This window comes from Miniopterus natalensis, chromosome 1, assembly GCF_054644295.1.
Source record: "Miniopterus natalensis isolate mMinNat1 chromosome 1, mMinNat1.hap1, whole genome shotgun sequence".
NCBI lineage: Eukaryota > Metazoa > Chordata > Mammalia > Chiroptera > Miniopteridae > Miniopterus > Miniopterus natalensis.
In genome coordinates, this window is record NC_142081.1 from 24,404,106 (window position 1) to 24,427,862 (window position 23,757).

At 45.6% G+C, this 23,757-nt stretch overlaps 1 protein-coding gene across 4 annotated transcripts in view; it reads right to left on the reverse strand.

Annotated features, from left to right (window-relative positions):
* Positions 1-291: 291 nt before the first annotated feature.
* Positions 292-23,757, reverse strand: part of SUSD6 (sushi domain containing 6) — an 89,607-nt gene continuing 66,141 nt past the window's right edge. For 3 of the 4 annotated variants that reach the window (XM_087819591.1, XM_016223851.2, XM_016223849.2), the window contains exons 3-5: positions 11,852-12,049; positions 10,478-10,616; positions 6,538-6,979 (exon numbers count right to left, since the gene is read on the reverse strand). In XM_087819591.1, coding sequence (XP_087675717.1) covers positions 6,538-6,979; positions 10,478-10,616; positions 11,852-12,049 — 779 coding nt within the window. Of the gene's footprint in view, positions 4,361-6,537; positions 6,980-10,477; positions 10,617-11,851; positions 12,050-23,757 lie in introns of those variants that run through there. The other variant, XM_016223848.2, reaches the window with a different exon arrangement.

Genomic DNA, 23,757 nt, shown 5'->3' on the forward strand with positions numbered 1-23,757 from the left:
AGAAATCCATGCTGACCCCAAGTACATGGTCCTGCTCACTGCTGAATCCCAGCCTGAGAACAGTGGTTGGCACACAGAACATTTTAAAAAAGAGAAACTTATTTCCACTTACGTTTGTGGTCTCTCTTCCTTGTGGCATGGACCATCTCCCTGTCTCATCTCCTGTGAGTTACCTGTCTCCCCAGAGCTAGTGCTTCATCCCTTCATGAGCTCCTACGCACATGCAATCTTTTCAACCTAGGGTTTCTATAAAAACTTTATGGAAGGATCACATCTCTCACAACTGCCTCATAAGAACTTTTTTATTATTATTATTTAGAAATGCAGTTATATACATAGAACAATTAAAATTAAATTAAACTTTATACAAATATTAAAATACTATCTTCACACCCACTGCAATGTACAGGATACCAAAAAAATATATATAAAATAAAGCAAACCCAAAATGATTGAGTGACATCCTGCACATAGTCAATTGATGCACGTGTTGTTTTAAACCATTATTTGAGTACCATTCTGCAAAAGATTCCATAGTGGTGCAATAAGCCAGGGCAGGGTGTGGTGGGCGGCCACGGAACACACATCCATCTCTCCCCCCTGCTTGGCAATCCAAGTGCTTTGCCCCTGCAGCCTCTCCAGAGCTCTGCTGCCTGGCACAGGGTTCAACTTTGGGGTTTTCATTCAAAATTCTACTGTTTTCAACTGGAGATTAAGAGGAGTTTCCCAGCAAATCTGAGCTTGCCAACCAAAATCCTCTCTGAGCCCTTCTCTGAGCATCAGTAATGACTGTCCCTATACTGAGCATCTGGAGCCCCAGCAGGCCCCATGAGAGAAGCTCCCAGCAGGCACATCTGGGGTTCAGCTGGAAAGCCTGCATACCACTTCCCTTCTGGGTCCTTTATTCTCTTTAGGAGGAAAACAGGCAGGGATGTAGAAATGTGTGCAGCATAGTCCACTCCTGATGCAAAGATGTAACCTGGGAATGGAAGTGACGTTATGGAGGAAGCAAGTGGTCTGAGGGCTCAGCTGAGGGTGGGAGGGGAAAGGCTGAGTGCTACCAATCCCTGTGCCACCACCAATGAGGCAGGAAGAGTATACCTTTGTCTGTCTTGCCATTCAGCTTCTCCACAGAACTTTGGGAGGGAAAGGTGAATGGGGAAGGTAACATTAGTTCCAGTTCTGTTTGCAAATGGAGTGTTAGAACACATACTGAAATGCCTTATAAAACCAAAAGAACTCAAAGTGGCCAGGACTCAGCCTGTTTCCCGGTTCACACTGAGTGAAATGGGAACACAGCACATGAAATTCAGAAGTGGCGAAAGACAGTGCCTGCTTGCTAAACCAAGGCATTGAAAGGGAGGGAAGTTTTATGTGATTTTTCACTATATACTGGCCCTTTTAAGTCACTGGAATGTAACTGCAAGTTGCCAGGATATAAAACCTGCATTGAGTTAGCTCACATGTGCAAAAAAATACCTTTTTAAAGAAAGTCCTTTGGTGCTGACCATTCTCCTGGACAAGCCCTCTGCTGGACTCCCCTAGAGGTGAGCCCAGAAAAGCCAGGCTATGGGCAGTTTTCCCATCTGCTCCAGGCTCCTCTGACAGCCTCCTTCCTAGCAGCCTGCCACCTGCCACCGTTCTGTCTCTTAGCCAGGCTCCACCTTAAGGCAGCTGTAAAGTCCCTAATCCCTTGCAAGGGACAAAACCCAGAAGCCCCTGAAACAGCAGCACTTGGCTGATGACTAAGAAAGTACTTTAGGGAAAAGAGAACTAATAGCTGTTGTGGATGTCAGCAGGATGAGGCCTGCTTCCTGCACCCACAGGCCCTAAGCCTCGGAGGTGGGCCTCGTCAAAGTCAGTGACAAGGGGGGGAGAGGGGAGGGGACTGGAGAGGAGAGGAGGTGGGGCAGAAACAGGAGGCTCCCATTTACTCTTCCCTTTCCTTCCAGGCACACAGCCTGGGTTTGGAACCCAGGACAGCGTGGATGGCGGGGAGTTGGAAGAATGCTTCAGAAGGAAGGCTTTTCATTTTCCCCAAGGCCTGAGCGGGTAACCTATGTGGCTGAATCAACCTGAAACAAAAGTGCAATCTCTCAGGGGGAAAGGCCAGGATATGAAAATGGGGTAAGATCTTTCATTAAAAGAAAAAATTCTAGGCTAGAATTCAGATTTTGGATGACTGGAAATAAAAGCTGCAGGTTCAGCCAACTCCAGATCCCACACCATTCACCCCTGCTTTCTTTTTTGAAGACAAGGGTACCCCTGTGGGGAACGAGAGCCTATGCCTGGTGAGGCCGCTGGGTCATTAGGGACTCTCCAGATAGGCCCAGAGCCAGCAACTGCTGGCAGGCACTCTCTAGAAATGGCCTCTTCTGAGGCCAAGGACAGCCCCCTGGTACATTTCATCTCCCTCAATGGCTCTGCGTTCTAGTTCTGGCACCTTTGACAATCTGTTCCATATCTAACCACGCTAGCCTGGGCTTTGGGCACAGCATTCTCGGGCTCCTGGGTGGGGCAGGGGAGAGAGGTGGAAGTGGCCAACAGGCACAGCAGGCACTGCCCTTACCCTGAGAGAAAGAAGACAACAGAGGCTGCAAGAGGCCAGGAACAAGCGGGCAGTAAAGTGCGTGTGAGAGTGGAGGCAGGAGGCTGAGAGAAGGCCATTCCCCTAATCTTCCAGGCCACCCACTCCTGGAGCTACCCTGTTTGGTCAGGTACTGAAAATATATCGGGCTCTTTATTACTTTTACCACCCCAAACAGAGAGGCTCAAGGGAGGAGCAGAGGTGCAGCATGGGGTCAGCTCTGAAGTCCCCCAGCCCCAATGTTTCAGAAACAACTATTACTTAACACTACATCTTTTGAAGATAGAAGCAGCCAGCTTGAGCTCTGCCATCCCAGCCTTGTCAGCATTCACGACATGGCTGAGGGAGAGACAGTGAGTGGAAGCATCTGGAGCATCAAGCCCACTCCTGCAATACCAGGCCCCAGGTGCCAGGCTGCTTTGCAACCCTTCACTCACTGTGGCCGGCACGGTGGGGGGTGTGAAGACTGTCTCTCAACCCCTGCCCCAGGTGCCAGAGAAGACCAGGAAGTCATTTGTCGGCTGTGAACAGGAGTAGGGGAGAGCAGGGGAGGGCAGAAGTAAGAAAAGCAGCAGTGCAGCAAGCAGCAGGACGCTTCCTGGAACAGTTACTAAGGCACATGACTGTGGTGAGGAGGGCCCTCAGGACCGGGGCTGAAGCTGCCTGCAGCTGCCTGGGGACTTAGTCTGTGCCTCTCAGGTTCCCCTCCATCACCACGAACCCAGAACGGGCAACTTGCCCCAAATGTGAGTCACCATGTGGGCAGTCCATGGCATCTCAGCAATCTCCTGTCCCAGGGATAATTCACCTTGGGCCTCTGTGGGCAGCAAGGACGCAGGAGCTGCCCAGGTAAAGCCCAGGAGGCAGCATGCAACTTCCCCTTATACTCCAGGGAAAGAAAAAACGGAGGCCAGAAAGGCCAATGCTGAAGTAGGCGAGAACTTGCATATTAGGAAGACAATCATCATCAGCCACGTTCCTGCCCTCCCTTGGGATCTTCTGGATGTTTCCTGGAAACTCAATTCAGCAGGGCGAGGAGCCGGCACCTCTAAGCTAGACAGCTGGGTGCTGGGACAGCCCTGGCAGGATTTCTCACACCCTCCATCCCCAGCCAAGGAAATATGCTACCAGTGTCAACCAAGGGCAAGCGCAGGGACCCACACTCTTGCTCCAATTAAGAGTCCCTCTTGTCTCCCCAGCTCTCACTCTTGGATCTGCTCCTGGTAAGGGCAGTGGTGCCAGCCTTCAAAGGAAACAAGCCAGCCCCAGGCCCAGCCCCTTGTGTGACATGGGGCAGCAGTGCAGCCACTAAGGCTTGTAGGACAGCAACAGGCCTGCGTCACAGGGAGCCTGGACAGGGTGGGGGGAAGGCACAAGTAAACACAGCGGCTCTCTGGCCCATGTGGGCTGGTGGGGGCTGCCACCAAATAGCTGGCTGGAGGGGACCCAGAGGGCTCAGGGAAAGGAAGGGTTCAATCCAGCACATTCATATATGTTCCCGACAAAGATGGGAAGGTTGGGCCAGGCAAAAAGCCAGCTCCTCTAGCTGTCCAGCAGGCAGATGGCGAGAATCTTCCTTGAGTTTCCAGCGAGGTGGGCTTACAGGCCCTCAGAGGTCCACAGATCCACAGGTGGCAGCTCAGATATCCGGGCAGGGTGGCTGGAGTACAGGGTGCTCAAACCCACAGGGAGAGGGGAAAAGAGCAGAGAGGATCATTGCAGAGAGGAGAGAGGACGGTGGCAAACCTCATGCTTCTTTCAACAGTGGGATATCTATAGGAAGAGAAGGAAAGTACTGTTTGTTACCTCAAATGGGTCTCCGCAGCACACCTGATCCCATTGCAGGGATCCGCTTGAAACTCTTAGTTTAAACAAATAAAATGCACTACTCATACTCTCCTAGGTAGTCTAAATCCCGTGTCTCTCTTTTAGGACTTTCTTGCTTATCTTTCCCTCTACCTATGTGACAACATCTGAATGTTCAGTCTGGTATTCAAACTCCTTCTGGTCCTACCAACTTGAATCCTCCTCTGCCTTAACTGCTGGTCTGGTTGCTTCTCTTTCTGTCCTTAATCTCATCTGATAAGAGTACTAAGCGCTGCTTAAGTCCTACCTCCTCCTTAATGTCACTGTCCAGCTGTGTGAGTGAATAAATCATTCCCCCTCCCTGGGTCGAAGTCAGCAGGGTTAGACTGATGCCTCAAGGTCCTGACTTCCTACTGTACTGTCAGTCCCAGGCAGTCCCATGGCCTGCAACAAGCTTGAATACCTATGTGTTTTGTTTTTTGAATCCTTCATTCTGACACGGACCATATGATTCTTGGTTTCATTATTTCTTGAGTGTAAGCCCCGTCTTCTCAAGTGAATGACAGTCCAAGCAGACAGAGAGAATGTTTTATGTTTCTTTGTATCACCCCTGAAATCTAATCTGGCACCAGGAACAAGATGGGCTCTCAAAAATGCTTATTCAGCCTGGCCAGGAGTGGCTCAGCGGTTGAGCATCGACCTATGATCCAGGAGATCCTCATTCAATTCCTGGTTAGGGCACATGCCTGGGTTGCAGGCTTGATCCCCAGTGGGGGGGGGGGGGGTGCAGGAGGCAGCCAATCAATGACTCTCATCATTGATGTTTCTATCTCTCTCTCTCCCTCTCCTTTCCTCTCTCTGAAATCAATAGATATATTTTTTAAAAACTGCTTGTTCAGTACATGGAACAAAGCAAGATAGCAAGAAGGGAAAGCACAGGCACCCTCTTGGCTCCTTAGGAAGGATAAGGGCCGAGATTTGCACTTGGGACATCTGTCAATCTGCATGGACATAGAATATGTGTGCACTTAGACAGACAGTATATGTGGGTGGCTACCCATGGCGTCAATGATTTCCACCTTTAAACCTGGGTCAACTATTTAGTGGCTTTTCCTAGCTCTATATCCTGCCAAGTAAAAGGAAGGCATGTTGCTGATAATTGGGAAACTCCATAAACATGATCTGCATTCAAGAATTTCCAATTTTCTTGCTTTCAGATATGCTAAACCATAGGCACTTTACTGTGCCTCAGATTCCCTGGAAGCATAACGTTTTCTCAAGGGGGTGGGGGTGGGGAAGAGGTTTGTAAGTGCAAAAGTACTCGCTGTCAAAAGGGAAATGTCTAGGTTTTGTCTGCATCCTGAACCACACTGGGATTTTATGTAAAGTGAGAGTCAATCCCAACATTCAACTCTCCAGGCCCCAGCAAAAGCATAGGTGTCGGGAGGTAGCAATTTTGTTCTAGAGCTGGTTTGCCACAAAGGACCTGGAGACATCTGGGAGGCAGCATGGCACCATGGGGTTATAAATGCAGGCTTTGGAACCAGATCCACCTGGCTTCATATCCCAGTTCAACCAATTACCAATGGGCAAGTGACTTAGCCTCTTGGAGCCTCAGTTTCCTCACCTGTAAAATGAGGACAGTAGTATATAGTAATACCTACCCCCTCAGGATCACTGTGAGGTTTAACTGAGATAGTGTAAGAAAACCAACTAGCACAGGCCCTGATACACTCCTATTTGAGATGAAGCAGCTGAATGCTATGGTAAAAAACAGGCACCAATTTTCTTCTTAATATGACCCCACAATACCTCATCATTCCTGTCCTTTCAGGAATATGAAAATTACGATGAGAAGACAGACCCCACCCTCATCTCCAAACAGCTGTCTACCCTTTGATTTAGCACAGCCATGGCAACGAATAATTCTGGAGATTCCAAACTATCAAAATTCACAGACCGCAATGAAAGTCTCCCTATACAGAGCCCAAAGAGCTATGTGGAGCTAAAAGTAAAATACTGTTTTTCAGGCTAATACCCCAGGTATTATCTTTCTTTGCCCCTCCTCCGTCCCCCGTCCCCCCCCCCCCCCCAATTATTAGAGGCTCACATCCTTCCTTATTCCCAGCAAGGACCTGGAGCCACTAGTAACTCATGATCGGCGCAGACCACCTACCATCTGTGTAGTCCTCCGATGTGAGGGATAAAAGGCTTTGAATGTCACTGTTCTCTGAATCTGGGGCTTCTTTGTGTGCCAGTCGGCTGTTCCCTGAGCCGGCCACCCAGGAAGAGGTGGTTGCCTGATGCACTATCACAGTCTCTGAACCCCGAGAGCCCCAGGCTTCACACAGTCCAGACTGGCCTGGGGCCTCCTCCTCTCCACCTGGAGAGGAGCAGGCCTCCTGGTCCTGTAGCTGCTGTTCCCTTGGCCCAGATCCTTCTGACAGCACAATCTGCACTCTGGGGTCAGCGGGCGGCACACAGTGACCGGAACTGCCGTATACAGCCTCCTCATACGACGGTAGTGCAACTTGGACTCCATCCACTATGATGGAGACCTGGTCCCCAGATACCCCCTGGTCACGCCTGTATCCGGAGGAGGAAAAGACAAAGGAAGAATTAAAATACACAGACAAATAAATACCGTAATACTGTACTAACACCACCAACCATTTTTGAGCACTTACTATGCGCCAGACACTACATGCTTTATATACTTGATCACACTGAATCCTCACTTGAGCCCTTTCAGGTAAACACCAACAATGCAGATAAGGCTCAGAGAAGTTAAATAACTTGCTCACAGTCACACATCTAGTAAAGGAGGAAGCTGGGATTTGAATCCAGTTCCACCTGCTTCCAAAAACTGTGCTCTTAACCTCTGGGTACACAGGCACCTAGCTCTCTGGTTCTGTGCAAAACTAGGAACCCAGAGACCTGGAAATAAAGCCACTCACTCAGCACAGCTAGAACAGAAGTGAGAAAGGATGAAGGATGAAGGATGACTACTACCTGTGAATACAACTAAAAACCATTGTCTGGATACTTAAATGATATGTAAAATATAACTCCATAAAGCTGTTTTTATCTTTTTTTATTTGTTTATTATCCTCACCTGAGGATGTGTTTATTGATTTTTAGAGAGGAAGGGGGAGGGATGGGAGGAAAAGGGGGAGGAGAGCAGGGGAGGGAGGGAGGGAGGGAAAGAGAGGAAGAGATAGATTGAGAGAGAAACATCAATGTGAGAGAGAAACATCGATGGACTACCTCCCATATGCGCCCTGACTGGGGATCAAACTCTCAGCCTAGGTATGTGTCCTGACCGGGAATCAAACCTGCAACCTTCTTGGTGTATGGGACGATGCTCCAGCCAGCGGAGCCACCCAGCCAAAGCACTATAAAGCTGTTTTTTAAAAAGGAGAGGAAAAGAAGCACTATGGTCTTGAAATGGGTCATGGACTTGAACTGAGAAGAATTTTGTTCTTCTGACTCAGCCACTTTGATTGCCTTTTATTATTTTTTAAACTTTGTAAATTATTATATGTGAATTATAACACAAATATAGAAAAGAACACATAGAAAAACATGTAACTCACTGACTTATCCCAAGGGTAACAGTGTATCACCCCTACCTAGGTCAAGAAAGAGAACACTGCCAGCATCCTAGACACCCCTTGTACCTGTCCCAATCACTTCTCATTGCCTCATATCACACTAAGTAACTGGTATCCTAACTTTCATGAAAATCACTCCTTTGCCTTTTATTTTAATAGTTTTATAGCCTACATATGAATCCTCCCATACCAGTTTATTTTTGCATTTCTGAGATTTATATGAATGGGATATAAATGTGTGTGTGTAAACATGTGTATGTGTCTGGCTTCTTTTACTCAACATTACATTTGTAAGATTTGTTCATGCAGACACCTTTTGGGGAAATCACTTGTTACACACACACACACACACTTTTTAAAGTTTATCTGAACCATTTTGAAAGTTAGTTGAAGACATTATTGAGTATACACCTCCCAAGAACCTCGTCTCCTATATAACTACAGTATCATTACATCTTGGAAAATTTAACATTGGTATAATACTGTAACACAAATTTTTTCAACTATCCACAAATATATCCATTTCAGCTGTTTGTTTTCATCCAGGACCCAATTAAGAATCATGCACTGCATTTAATTGTCCTGTCTCTCTTATCTCCTTTAATCTGGAACAGTTCCCTGCAGCATTTTTTTATGACAATTTTTTATAGACTCCAGGCCAGCTGTATCCTAGAATGTCCCACATTCTGGACTTGTCTAATTAGATGCAAGCCAATTTTTGGCTAGAATACAACACAGGTGATGTGTCCTTCTCAGTGCATCACAAGAGGAGATATGTGGTCTATGGCCGAAGAGCATTACTGCTAGACTGTTATTAATTCTCAATTTTTTCATCTGTACTTGGAGATAAAATCTGTGCTACTCAATTCAAATGGTGTACACACTGTGAGGATGACAGATGTGGCTGATAAAAGTACTTAGAAGTTTCTGGAAGGAAGACAAACTTTGATGGCAAGGTGGCATAGAAGTGGTTTGTATTCTGGCATGTGCTTAACTTTCATTATTCAAAATAAAAATTTTTGTTTAAAACGTACACAGTACAAAATTTAAATAGGGTCTCAAGTGAAAACCAAATCTCCCTTCCACTCAAGTCAGGCAAAATCAGCCAGTTACTTTTCACAGACTTACTAGGTAACTGCAAAGGGGGAAAACTCCCTAATGTGAATTAAATGTCGAATGTATCAGCTTGACTTTATGTGGAAATAGCAGATTCCTCAAGTAAATGGTCCCTTCCAAATCCTCTTTATTTTACTAACTGCTTAACCACCTTTAAAATTGCTGTTATCCCCTCCCACAAACAAAACCAAATAAAAAGCAGAAAAATCACACATAGTACATGAAGATTAAACTGAGCCTGGTCCTTGTCTGTAATTCCAAACCAGAAGCATTTTATTTAATGCAGTTTAGTCTGTTCCTTCATTCCTTGAGCCTGTGAGTAACAACAGTGACTGATGAAGGGCCATGAATGAATAGGAAATGTTCCAGAGACAGGGAATGAGCTACTGCAGAGGTTATGATGGCCAAGGAGAGAAATCCATCCTAAGGGATCCACTCCCCACCATTTGCCAACCCCCTCCTAAACACACCCACCCAGCCTGGGATGATTTGTGGCTAATGCACTCAAGTGGAAAAAAATATTGGGCAAGAAAACCACCTCCTCTGTTTTAGTATGGTATAGGGCACTGGCCCCAAGTCCTAGCTGCAATTTCGAACCAAATGAGGAGCTTTATAAAACACTAGTGCCAGATTCCCACTCCAAACCCAATAAATCAGAATGCCTGGGGGTGGAGGCCCAGGTGTTGGTATTTGTTTTCAACTCCCAGCAGGAGTCTCCATGTACAGCCAGGATTGGGAACCAGGTATAGGGCAGTGGCTTGTAAATATGAGCCTGCAATGAATACCAGGAGGAATTGTGAAACCCTGTGACTGGGCCTCAATCCCAGAGTTTCTAACTCAGTTGGTTTGGGGTGGGGCTGAAAATTTGCATTCCTAAAAGTTCCCAGGTGATACTGATGCCGCTGGAATCACACTTTGAGAACCACTGATGTAGGGAAAAGGACATGGTTCTGGAGTTGGACAGATGAGTTCAAATCTCAGCTCTGTCATCATCTAGCGGGATGACCATCAGTAAATGACAACCTTTCTGAGCCTCGGTTTCCTTATTTGCAATGTTCCTGTGAGGGGTTTTTTAAAATTGAATTTATTGGGGTTACACTGGTTAATAAAATTATATAGGTTTAAGGTGTACAATTCTATAATACATCATCTGTATACTGTATAGTGTGTTCATCCTATGAGGATTAAGATAATGTATGCAAAGCAATAAGTGCAGTCTTGGGCACATGAGTACATGACAGAACCCTCCCCTTCCCCTGGGATCTACAGACCAGCAGAGTCTGGTACACATAACAGCAACCCTTTGCTAGTCAAAGGCCAGACCCCACAATGATGCCTGCCACCCCATGCTCACCTGCTGTGATGGAAAGACTTCAGCTTTGGCTGCAGCAGCACAAACAGCACCACAAGGAGGAGAATGAGTGCCACGGAGCTGGCAGTGGAAGCCACTATAGAAAGCGTGGGGACCCCGAGTGATGTCTTGGTGTCTTTCTCTACAAAAACAAGCCATCATCAGAAGAGGTTTGCATCCAGACACATACAACATGAGCCCCACAGCTGATCTTATCAAAGGCCCCCTACATGGTGCCATGCAGACACACACTTTTGCCAGGGCCATTTTAGGAGTAACAGTGCAAAGCAGTTTATACACACAAGAAAAGGGGGCCATTTCCCTATCCTGCTCCTGAATCTAATATCCCCTTCCCTGTGGGCCTTTGAGGACCATCTTATACCTACAATCACTCAGCTAGAGATCTTACCTTTATAAACCACTTCTGCTCCTGTCCTTCAGTAGACAGTTGGTAGACATCAACCATTTAAATAAACACATGCTTTTAAGTCCCACCTATCTTTTTCCTCACATGGCAGAAAAAATTTGTAAGAGCTAGGCTGTAATAACCCCCTGTTCTAAGATCCTGTCGCTCTGTAACTCTCAGGTCAGTCCCCACCCTTCTCTGGGTGTGATGGCCTCAAAGCCCAAGTATGAAGCACAAAGATGGCTGTATGACACATTCTTCCCTGCAGACAGCTGGATTTTCCTGTCATGCATGACAGGAGGAAGAGGAGGACTGGGAGAGGTCTTCTGTCCAGCTGGACTGTAGGTCCATAACAAAACAGTTCATTATCATTCAAGAAAAAATAAGATAGTCCGGCCAGCATGGTTCAGTGGTTGAGCAACGACCTATGATCAAGGAGATCAAGGTTCAATTCCCTGTCAGGGCACATGCCCGGGTTGCGGGCTCAATCCCTGGTGGGACCATGCAGAAGGCAAGCCGATCAATGACTCTCTTATCATTGATGTTTCTATCTCTCTCTCTCTCTCCCTTCCTCTCTCTGAAATCAATAAAGATATATTTTTAAAAAAAGAAAGAAAAAAAGACACTATAAAAGGTGTTAGCATCGTGCTCATGTGTTAGTAGAACATGGTCAAATGTCACCAGCACTTGGCTAGGCAAATGAGATCATGAGCATCAAAGGGATCTTACATAGCAGAACAGATGCCACAGCAAAGCCACTGAGGCCCTCAGTGGCTCAGCTGAACCACAGTGGGACATACACCAGCAATCTCAAATGTCTTTCACAAAGACACATGAAATCCCAAAGGAAGGGAGTCTGCAGGGCATCAAAGGGCCCATACTGCCCCACATCACAGGATGCTCAGGAGGAAGTGGGCACTACTTCCCTTGAGTTAAAAGAAAACAGACCCTTTCTCATCTGCCAAACTGACCTTCATTAAGATGGCAGCTAATCTCCATGGCTGGTTTCCATTCGCCATTCTTACACGTCAGGTATTTGTAATCACCCTTTAACATGTAGCCTTCAGCACACAAGTACTCGATGACACTGCCCGAGTTCAGGGAGTCTTTGCAGGGCCGGGGGTGGCAGACGTAGCCACCATTCTCTGGTTCTGGGGGCAGGGAACACACTGCAAAGACAAAGAGAGAGTGAGTTACAGTGATGAGGTTTTCCAGTGGGAGTCCTCTCAGTGACTCAGAGGAGGGCAGTTCCAAAGATCTCAACAAGAAACACATGAGGAGCACATGGTCCGTTTCTTGGAAGGGCTGTTGGCCCAACTGTGGAAATGTAGGTTGCCACTGAGAGAGGGAAGAGCACTGGCAACGATGAAGTTTGGTTGTTTGCAACATGTCCCCTTCCTCTCCCCACTGTTCCTTAAGAAAAGTGCATCCACTATATCCTAAGAAACCCGAAACACCAATCAGAAAGAACTTATGCACCCCTATGTTCATAGCAGCGCAATTTACAATAGCTAAGATCTGGAAACAGCCCAAGTACCCATCAGTAGATGAGTGGATAAAAAAGCTGTGGGACATTTATACCATGGAATACTATGCAGCTGTAAAAAAGAAAGATCTCTTACCCTTTGGGACAGTATGGATGGAACTGGAGAGTATTACGCTAAGCAAAATAAGCCAGTCAGACAAACACAAGTATCACATGGTCTCACTCATATGTGGAATATAATGAACAAATAAACTGATGAACAAAATAGATCCAGAGACACAGAAGCATGGAACATACTGAGGAAACTCGGGGGAGGCAGGGGTCGGGGAGTGGGCGGGGAGAGAGTAATCAAAGAACCTATATGCATACATGCATAACCCACAGACAGATAATAACATGGGAAGGTCTGGGGGTGAGGCAGATGTAGGGTGGAGGGGATCAATGTGGGGGGAAGAGGACATCTGTAATATTTTCAACAATAAAGATAAAAGAAAAAGAAAACTGCATCCACAAGTGAATGGTAAACTCTGACCAAGTCCTGAACTTACAAAGATCTAGCACATAATATGGCTTTAATAACACCTACTGAAACAAACAATGAATCAATGAAAGGTGGTAAAATACTTTTAACCTGCGTGGGGGAAATGTTAGCCTTGTTTCCAGGGTTGATACCAGAAAGGACTCCACCGTGTAATAAAAATGAGTTTCTCAGCAGCAGAGGGGATTTCTGATGGATTTTCTGGGAGCACTTCCCATTTCCTGACTGGAATAGTCACTGGCATCATTTGTCTCCGGCCCATAGTAAATCCCACATTTTTTGTTGGGTAGGGTAGGACTGTCTAGTTTTAAAAGCACCTTACCCAATACAATATATAAATGATGTATTATAGAATTGTACACTTGAAGCCTATATAATTTTATTAACCAATGCAAACCCAATAAATTCAATAAAAATATTTTTTAAAAAACAAAAGCACCTTCACCTCCTATCTTATTCATTCATTCTGACAACTCCATGAGGTAGTTATCCTGACTCCTCTTTGAAGACGAGGATACTGAGGCCCAATGAATTAAATGACTTTTAGCCAAGTGTAAGTAGACTAAATGGCAGACCTGGGAGCAGAGTCAAGTCAAATGGTTCCAAAACCTGTGCTCTTTTCACCAGCAGACACTGCTTCTACCCCATGAGCTGAGTGGGTCCTTATGAAGTGTATCAAGGAGATGGCAAGTGGTGCGTAAGTGTGGTAGGAACCTCAGTGTAGGGAAACTGAAGTAATGATAAGTCAGAGGAGCTGGAAGGTGGAAGGTCTGAGCAGTCCTGGAGAGGTGATTCCATGGCCTGCCCTTCCAACCCTGGACAGACAAAGCAGACCTGAAGTTCCAGGAAGTGGATTAAGCGGTGTACCTAGCCAAAACAGGGGGGACACAGTGTGGGCACTACGGGATCACTGTTTGGAAGACTAAGCTAGGGGAGAAGACCCACTGGCAGGATGGCCAGGCATCCACAAACTTCAACTTCCAAAGCCCTACAAATGCAAGAAAGATAAAAGTTTCCAAAGGACATTTGATTTTGCTGACAAATACCCTATTCTGAATACCACAAGGATATCAATATGAGAATAGGAACTGTGGGTTTCTTTTTTTTCATTTCCTCTAACAGACCTAGAGTGTCTGTCTGTCCCAGATAAGGTGCTCTCCCATTCAGAAGCTGACCCACCACTCTCTCTCAGATGTGCCCTTATAGCCTCTCACCAAATACCACTTCCCTTCAACCTACAAACTGCTCTTAAGCAAGCTGACAGTTGGTCCGGCTGGAGGGTGGATATCAAGTCTAAAAGGAGAGGACAGCTCCCTGTGCTGTCACTAAGATGGGGACAAACTCCATTTTTAAAGAGCTGTTAATAAAACAAAGCTGGGGTAGGTGCCACAGGGATCAGGAGGAGAAGTCTGAGCAGCTTCTCTGAAACTAGTAGATGAGTCCACAGGTCTCCTCGGTCCCCTCTAAGGACACACCTTCTCCAAACTGTTCCCACGCCACCCACCTCACCGAAAGTCTTGAACAGGACGAAGAGAGGCGCCAAACACTCCTTCTGGTGCCTCTTTAAACTTTGGTCAAATCGTTCAAAGAGCTGGTCAGCTAAATTTCCAAAGAAACCTCAGCAAACTGCTTCCCTCTTTACACTTTCTCTTTCGTTCAGGCAACAAGCATGCCACACAGATCCCTCCAGCTCTCCTCCAACTGTGTCTAATTGGCTCATTTCCTCAGCATAATTAATGCCGAGCATCCCAGGACAGCTCCTGAAAGTAGGCAGGACCCACACACAGGTCCGATGTGCTGGGAAGGATGGTCTCTGGGGAAGAGCTGCTGATTCTCAAGCCACTCCTGCTTTGCTGGGAATTTATGCTCTTAAAGCCTACATCTTCACAGAATTTTTGAGCGAGACGCTGAAGGTTACCTAGCATTCATTTTTATAAGTAAAAAAAAGGAAGTCTACAAAGAAGTGACTTGCATTTGAATTTCATTTCAATTCAACTAGTATTTATTGATTATTCTGTAGGAGTCATTTGTGCCACGCTCTGAAAAAGGATTCAAACATAAGCACTTCGTCTGTCCAGTGTGGCTCAGTTGGTTGAGTGTCATCCCATGTACCAAGAGGTCACCAGTTCGATTCCCAGTCAGGGTACATGCCTGGGTTGTGGGCTCAATTCCCAGTGGGAGGTTTGAAGGAGGCAGCTGATCAATGATTCTCTCATCACTGATGGTTCTATCTCTCTCCTTTCCTCTCTCTGAAATCAATAAAGACATTAAAAAATTTTTTTAAAAAAAAGGTACTTTAGGATGCCAAAAACACAAGAGAAAAAAAAAATAGCCCTCTTGCCAATTCAAAGAGCATAGTGGGAGAGTGTTGGCAAAGGGCAGGTTTTTGGAGAGGACCCTCTCAGTGATGCCTAGGGTTAGTAGGAAAGGGAAGATAAGAATAGCAAATAAATCACCTAGTGGCTTCCTGAAGCTACCGCTTGGGCAAGAGGCTGACTTAATCTGAGCATCAGGCTCACTCTCTGACAACCCCTGATCCGCAGAGGGAGTTTCAAGCTCTGTTCTCAACCCCAAGAAGACAATGAACTCATCTGATTTGGCAAAGCTGCATAATTTTAAAAAGAGAGGGAGAAAGCCAAAAGGTAGAAATTTTACAGGAAAAAAAAAATCAATTCTCCTTACTTAGCTTTTTTCTCTGCTGTCCATTATCTCTTACAACCACTTAGGCCTCCAGTGAACACACAGGAAGCAGTGAGATATGCTTGGGGGGGGGGGGGCGCCCGCCTCCCCCCTCCCCCCCCCCAGCATGCCTGACACATAGTAGTCATTCAGTAACAGACTAGCCAAACAGCTGGTGAGGGTGCAGACAGAGGAGAAGCAAAATGATCTGGCCGATACTTCCACCTTAGACCACTGCAGCCTCAAAACCTCAGCAGAAATTAACAAGAACCCTCAATCTGGTCTTCAAACTTTTTTGCATTTGTTGTTTTGGGAATCAGCTTTTTAGGAGGCGGCGGCAACTTAAAACAAAACAAAACTTCATAAGATTCCATAAAAAGCAATTCAAAACAAGCTCCAGGAAAAACCAGGGGTCATGATGTTCAGTTTAACAAACTAAATAAATACTTAAGTTCCTTCAAAACAAAGTGTGGGGAGTAGGTCCTGTGAAGATCAGTTTGAGGTGGGGAAACAGATGTTTAAATACCTAGTGCATTTAAAAAAGATCTCAGTAAAAGAGGTTTCTGGCTGACGACAGGTATCAAGAAAACAACACTCCTGAACACAGTGACTGAGGGCTTAATAAACTGTCAGTGTTCACTCACAGATTTGAAATAATGTAGTTTAGACAAAATCAGTGTGGTAGAACTCAACTGGGCACAGAGAAACAGGGTGCTGAATAAAAGTTTGGCTGGAAAAAGATTTCCTGGGAATTTAGGGGAGAACAAAGAGATTCTCCAAACCCAGCTGCCAACATAGCAGTTGTAATCATGAGGAACACAGTTGAGGCAGTATCATAAATGTTCCTATTTGGTTGTAATTCCACCAAATGATTAAAACAGGCCTTTTCACACACGATGCCCTAGGAGGACCATAAAACTGAAGGTGACAGGACTGTGCCCTCAAAAAGCTTACAATCTAGGGAGGACACAGACATGCACACAGCCAAGTCCAACATAAATCAAAGAAGGAAATGTTCAAAGGTGTGCTTTTCTATTAGCCTGGGTATCCTTCTAAGCAGGTATCTCATTCATCTGAGAACTGCCCGAAACCAGAGGAAGCAGGTAAAATTTATTTATTTACTTACTTATTTCTTATTATTTTTAATCCTTTACCAGAGGACATGCGGGAGGGAGGGGGGAAGGGAAAGAGGGAGGGACGGAGGGAGGGAGGGAGGGAAACATCAATCGGTTGCCTTCCTCGTATGCTTCCTGATTAGGGATCAAACCTGCAATCCAGGTATGTACCCTGACCAGGAATTGAACTGGCAACCCTTCAGTGCACAGGAAGATGCTCAACCAACTGAGCCACTCAGGCTGGGCTAAAATTTATTTTATTAATATATTTTATTTAACCCAATATATATGAAAGATCGATTATACCTCAACATGCAATTGACATAAAAATTTATTAATGAGATAATTTCTATCTTTTCATAGTAAGTTTTTATACTCACAGCACATCTCAAGGCAGACTAACCACATTTCAAGTCCTCAGTAGCCAATGGGGCTAGTGGCCACTGTATTGGAGAACACAAGTGCTAAGTGCAGGAGGAGTGTGTGTCTGAGAGTCACAGGATGAGTCTAGGGATCTGGAAACAGTGAAAAGGGTTCAGAACCACACCACAGGGAATGAAGTATTAGGTTAAACAATAGATGTGGAAAGATGATAGAACTGAGCACTGAGGGTCCCTTTGGGTTGTTTTAAAAAGCACCACTTATGTATACTTGCTTTCAAAACCCTTTCTTGATATATGAAGGTCTAATTTCTACTTCTAACTCTAAATGGTTTGTTAGGGCCCAGCCAGCGTGGCACAGTGGTTGAGCATCGACCTATGATCCAAGAGATTGTGGTTTGGTTTCTGGTTGCGGACACATGCCCGGTTGCAGGCTCGATCCCCAGTAGGGGCATGCAGGAGGCAGCTAATCAATGACTTTTTCATCATTGATGTTTCTGTCTTTCCCTCTCTAAAATCAATAAAAATATATTTTAGAAATAAATAAGTAAATGGTTTATTAGGAACATAGAGAGCCAGAGAAAGATCAAGGTGAAAACAGGAAAAAAAAGGTGTTTAAATGAGTGTGTTTTGGTGAGGGGGCATGTGGGAGGGACACAGACATGGAAGATAATTACTATAAACAGTGTATTAATGTGCCAGGCACTCTTCTGAGCTCTCTCATTATATGAAGCAGGTACTATATTTTCTTCACTTTACAAATAAGAGCAATGAGTCTTAGAGGAATAATTTGCCCCAAATCCCACTTTTGTAAATGATGAAGCTGGATTCAATAGGCACTATGGCTCCTAAGCTGCAGGCTTGACTGCTAAGCTAACCTGGGCCAGCTGAGCAGGGCACGACACCAGGTCCCACTCTGTGGTTCACCCTCTGGAGCTTTTGTAACACCTAGCTCCTCTGTATGCTGAAAGGGAAAGTCATGCTATAGTGTAAACAGACTAATTCAAAGGGGAGGTGATGCTCTTCAAAAAAGCCTCTCAAGAAAGTTGGGGCTGGGCATTCCAGGCAAATGCACATGAGGGGGAGGGGAATGAGCACATCTAATTACAGTCAAAGGTTTCTTCTAAGGCCTCTTTTAAATCTCAGCAATAACATATTTATTGACCACCTATTATACACTATTATACACCTATTAAACACTAGTCAAAGCACTTTACATGTATAACTCATTTAAGCTTCATAAAATCCCTTTAAAAACATATTACAACAGCCCTAGCTGGTGAGGCCCTGTGCACTGGAAGGTCACAGGTTCCATTCTCAATCAGAGCACACACCCAAGTTGCAGGTTTGATCCCCAGTGGGCCACGTATGGAGGTAGGAGTCAGGGACAACCAATAGATGTGTCTCTGTCACATTGATGTTTCTCTCTCGCTGCCTTCCTCCCTCTCTTAAAACGCCCCCATAAAAACATATTACAGCATTAGACAGATAAGCAAATCGAGAGGTGAAGAGACTTGCTTATGGTCACTCAGCAGGGGGCAGTACTTGCTCATGGTCACAATGGCAGTAGGTAGTAACAAAGAATTTCTGAGCCCAGCTTCTCCCATACTCACATCCTGGAAAGGGAGCTAGTGAGGGGAGACCAGTGACAAAGACAATCTGGATATTGCCTATGGACACTAGCCTCTCTGGACCTCAGTTTCAGTACCTGAAGGCACTGAACCAGATGACTTCAGCGGTCTCTTCTAACATTTGCAAATTTGTCTCGAGTTGGGTGGGTGTCTTGGCTGTCCTGGCCTCACCATCTATTTGAGGTTCCTTCACTGAAGTCCTACAGCTGCTGTGGTTTTTGAAATGAGCATGGGGTGTGAGAGGGTTGAGAAGCATCCTCTATGTACAGAAGCTACTGCATCTGTCAGGGCAGGTGGGAGCAGGGAAAACAGACAGTTCAATTTCTCAAAAGATACCCAAGGGCTCTTCAGTCTATGGCTCTCTCTGGCTTTCCCCTACTTTCTGCCTTCCTGCCCGTGCCCACCCCCCACCCCAACTCAAATAGTCAAAACTCTAAAAACAGGCTACAGCAAGAAAGAGGAGAGGATTTCTCATGCCATTTGCAACGTTCCTCTTCCCTAAGACAAACCTTCCAAGCAGTGAGACAGGAAGCCCATTGTCTAGCCAGGATCCCTTTTCTCATGAGAACTTCCCACACAATGGGGGGAAGGCCAGCCTTTCCCAGGGTGTGGCCCTGGGGAAGGGGTAGGAACAGAGGGAGAAACCACCCATGGCTTAGGCTGCTCCCTACAGCTCCTCCTAGGCCCCACCATCACTTTCCTAAGAGAGGACAAGCCCAAGCCCTGCAACTCACAGGTGGGTCTGGCTTCAGAGCTAGTCCATCTTATTTTAAGTCCCTCCACCTCACAGGAGAGGGGAAATACCAACCAGCAGCTTCAGAGTCAACAAGAAGGAACAACATTTTCTTTATTGGACCCTGGCCCAAACATGAAAACTCTTGTCACCTGGAAGCAGCCACCAAAGTCCTTAGTCATTCTGGAAGAAGTTCTGTTTCTCTCCTCAGCCTGAAGAGCACCTGACCTGAAAGCACTTGTGGTCAGCTGAAACCCCACCCATCTTTCAAGATTCAGAACTGTCTTGCACCAAGAAACCCAAACCAGACCAGAAAATATTAGAGAGAATTAAGCAGCACAAGGTACAGCTTACCAGCATGGGCCTAAAATGAGAGTGCCCAGGTGTGTACTGCCTGACAGTTACCCACAGTGTGGGCTTGGGCAGGTCTTCCTACTCTTCAGTTCCCTCTGATTTGTAAAATGGGCATACTAAAGGTGTCTACCTCACAGGGTTGCTATGCAGATTAACCACAATTTTGCAGGTACAGTACCTGGTGTTGGGTCTGTAGCTTTATTATTCTTCTGTGTTCTCATAACAACCTCTTCACTCCTCTCTGTAAACTATCACTACACTGTCTCTGCAGTTAGTTTCTCACAAATCAGCCATCCCTCCACCTCTCTACTATAGGGCAAGCATTTGTTCTGCTCATTTTTGTATCTCCAGTTCTTGGCACAGAATCTGAAAGAGGGGAGATGCTTAGTAGAAAACTACTAAACTTGCAAAATTTCGCCCATATTTCAAGCCACTGTCTTGTTTCTAACTGCAAAGGGTCACATGGTTTCTGATTTAAGTTTCAAGAACAGATAACATCAAAGAGGCCCCTAGGATCAAGATCAAGGCCAAGGGGTAGGGTTGGGGGAGGTCAGAGCACGGTCTTGGGTGTCAGGCAGATTAATCTGGGTTTGACCAGGGGGTCCACTCTCCAACCCCGTCAACTGCCTGAACTCTTCTGAGCCTCACTCTTTAACAGACAATACCCACTTCTATGAAGTATTTGTAAGGACAGATAAAACTGTGTACCTGAAATTGTTTGCATCATGCCTGGCACATACCAGGCACTGATAACTTTTGTACATTTATTTTCACAAAGCAAACCAAACCCTTACCTCTGGTTTTTGGACTGGGGTAAGGCAAAGAAAAGAAAAAGGGCTGTTTCAGAAATTTCTGGATCTCTGGAGAGGGGACACTAGGGAATCTTGTTTTGCTCTCCCCTTGCTCCAGCTCAGTAATATGCCAGCCCCTTTCCCTACTTCCCTTCTCAGCAGAACAGACCAGGATGCTCTTGGCTGAAAAATGGCTTCCATATGGCCTGTTACCCTTTCACCTCCTCTTGTTCTCACAGCTCAGGAACTTAGGGGAGTAGGCTACCAGCTGGGGCTGCCCCTCCCCCTCCCCACACTGCCAATCCCACTATACGCCTGCCAAAAGAAGGGCAGGCAGGGAGAACCACTCTTCTTCATCTGACTGCTCCAGGCCTGGGTCATTCAGTGTCTAAATCCACCCGCCCAGTGCACTGACAGAGCAGAGCCCACAGTTGTCCCCCCAGCCTCATCCCTAGGATGATGGGATGACAGTAGAGTCAGGGAGGCAGGCCATTCCATGTGCATTAACAAATATTACTATGTTCCCCTTGACAGTGGTAGTTAAAGGGTTAAGAGAAAGCAAATGATGTTTATTTACTTCCTCATCAGCACTTGCTAGTTCCTGGACTTCTCTGAGTCACTGTATCATCTAACTAAGCTGCACTTGTATTTGCTCTCCCCCTTAGAATTCCCACCTCCAGGAGGATGCAGGCTGGTCCTCTGGAGAAGGCTCCAGTCATCTGCTTAAGGTACTGTCCAACCTCAGAAGGGTAATTGGTGAGCAGGTGATAATGATTTAGGAGTCTGCCTTGGAGTTTAAAACAGGGTTGGACTCGGGTACAAAGGTCACAGCTATGGATTCATTTCCAACTCCACAATCTAACTGAACTCCTAATGCCAAGTCCAGTGCCAAGAAACACACAGTAGCCCTCCAAGAAACACAAATTTAAATTTAAAATAAATTTTAAGATGTTTTACGTTCAACAGGGTAGAAGTGAGGAAAAGAGTTAACATTTATTACCAGGCACAACACTGGACACTTTAAAGCTGCCACACTATTTAATTTTCCTGTCCTGTGAGGAAAGTGCTATAATTACTCAATTTGCTCAGATGAAGAAACTGAGGCTTTGAAAAATTTAGTAATGGCCTGAGGTTACAGGGCTACTAAGTATTAAGAATCTAAATTCAAACTCTGGCTTGCCCTTCTCTCTATTATAGGAAAGCCCCTTGTGATTACAGATGCCACTGAAAACATTTAGCCCAAGTCCTACAGTGTAGCATGGCGTGGAGTACATCTGGGCAAAAGTAGCAGTGATCCCTGTCTGGAGAAGAATGTGGACTGGTGGGTTTACTTGAGCCCAAAGGACTCAGCTGATATCTCTAGTGGGGCCACATTTTTCCAGAGAAGGGGGGTAGGGAGGCAAGACAGACAGTTTCCTTCACTAATCTCTGAGCACTACGAACAATGGAGCTATTTAAGCATCACAGATACCAAAGCTGCAAATGAGAAAGATATAGGAGCATTTTCAGCTGAGAACACAGTCTTACAGGGCATCTCTACTGAAGCCCAAACTAAACAACCTCTGCCATGTACCACCAAACAGCGAGTCAGGAAGCGTTTTGTTTCTCCCAGGTGCTCAAAAGACCACTGTTAGGCACTGTAGCCTACATGGCTGCAAAGAATGAAAAGAAATACAGTAATCGGTAAACTAGTTATGGATATGGCAGAAATCTGCTGAGATGATGGCCTAAAACCAGCGAAACACCAGAGTTGTTTGAAAACCACTTACCAGTCATAGGTAAAGGTCTGAATGGAATTTTCTGAAGAAAGAGATGTGATTGTGTCTCCTTGTGACAGACAAATTATATCTAACAAACCATGATACTAAGCCATGCCATGATGTGAGCCCTGTACGTTCTGTGGATGCTTGTATTGGACCTGACCTTCCCGGGAGACAGGGACTAGTAAATATAAAAGGGAAGAGAAAAGGCGGGGGGGGGGGGGGGCGGTGAATGAAGTTGCCAGGGCTATGGGTCCTGCCTTTATCACCTCTAAACCAGCTAGGATAAGAAACAGTGACAAGTGAGCATGGACAGATGAAGTCAAAAGTTATAAAGGCTACTGATCTGGACATTCTTCCTCCTTCCATCTTGTGGGGGATGGGATTCTCTTCTTTAAATCACCCATCTCAAACCACCCTTTCCCATGCAGCCACCACAGGAAAAGCAGCTTGTCACACCTTCTTGGTTTCCTTCAAACCTCACAGAAGCGGAACTTATCACCCTGTGCTATCATCAGCTGATCAAGGGCAGGGAGGAGTCAAAACCACCCAGGGTTGTTTTTTTCCCCTCTTCCTTACTCCCAACATTTGGGTCTTTCTAAAGATCTGGACCATATGAGGCAATAAAGGTCAATCGAGGGGTTGCATGCCACAGAGTACTCCTAGCAGATTCCTCTCCTCCACTCAGACAGCAAGGAAGAGCCTCTCCCCTCCTGTGAATTCTTCCCACTTAGTTTTCTCTGAGAAAGCCTTACTGAAGCTTCTTTAAGGAACTTTAAAAACAAGAATCCAAATAAACCTTCTGTGAGGTCCAAAGCAGGGCACTTGGTCCTCCCGGTGCTTTCCCAAGTGCCTGAGACTTGTTCACCTTTGATTTTAACCTGTGATTTATTAGCCTGGCTCTAGCATATTGTTAAGACACCTTGATCGCTAACTAAACAGAGCAACCTCAAAACAGACAGATTAGTAAAACTTGGGCCTTGATCTGGTTAGAGTCAGCAGTAGACTCAACTCTGCTTTTAAGTCACACTGAGGCCCACGGCTTCCCTTTTTCTCTCTTGTTCTTTGGACTCTTTACTCTGGCAAGCCACTTTTGACTGACCAGACTGAGATTCCTGGTCAGAAGATTTGCCTGTTGCAGCCTCGCCCATTTAATGCCATGTGTCAGTAGATAACTATGTTCAAATGTCACATAGATGAATAGAAAATATCCTTTAATCTTTTGTTTTCCAAAGAATGGATTTAATAACTTTCACCCAGAGGAGAGGAAAAAACATTTACAAGTGTTGATTCTTATTCTCTCTGGTTTCACTTTCCTAATAGAAACTCCTTAATTAATTTAACAAATATCTATCGAGCTCTAGCAATGTGCTAATGTATCAGACTTTAGGGGGGAGTAGGATTGTGACC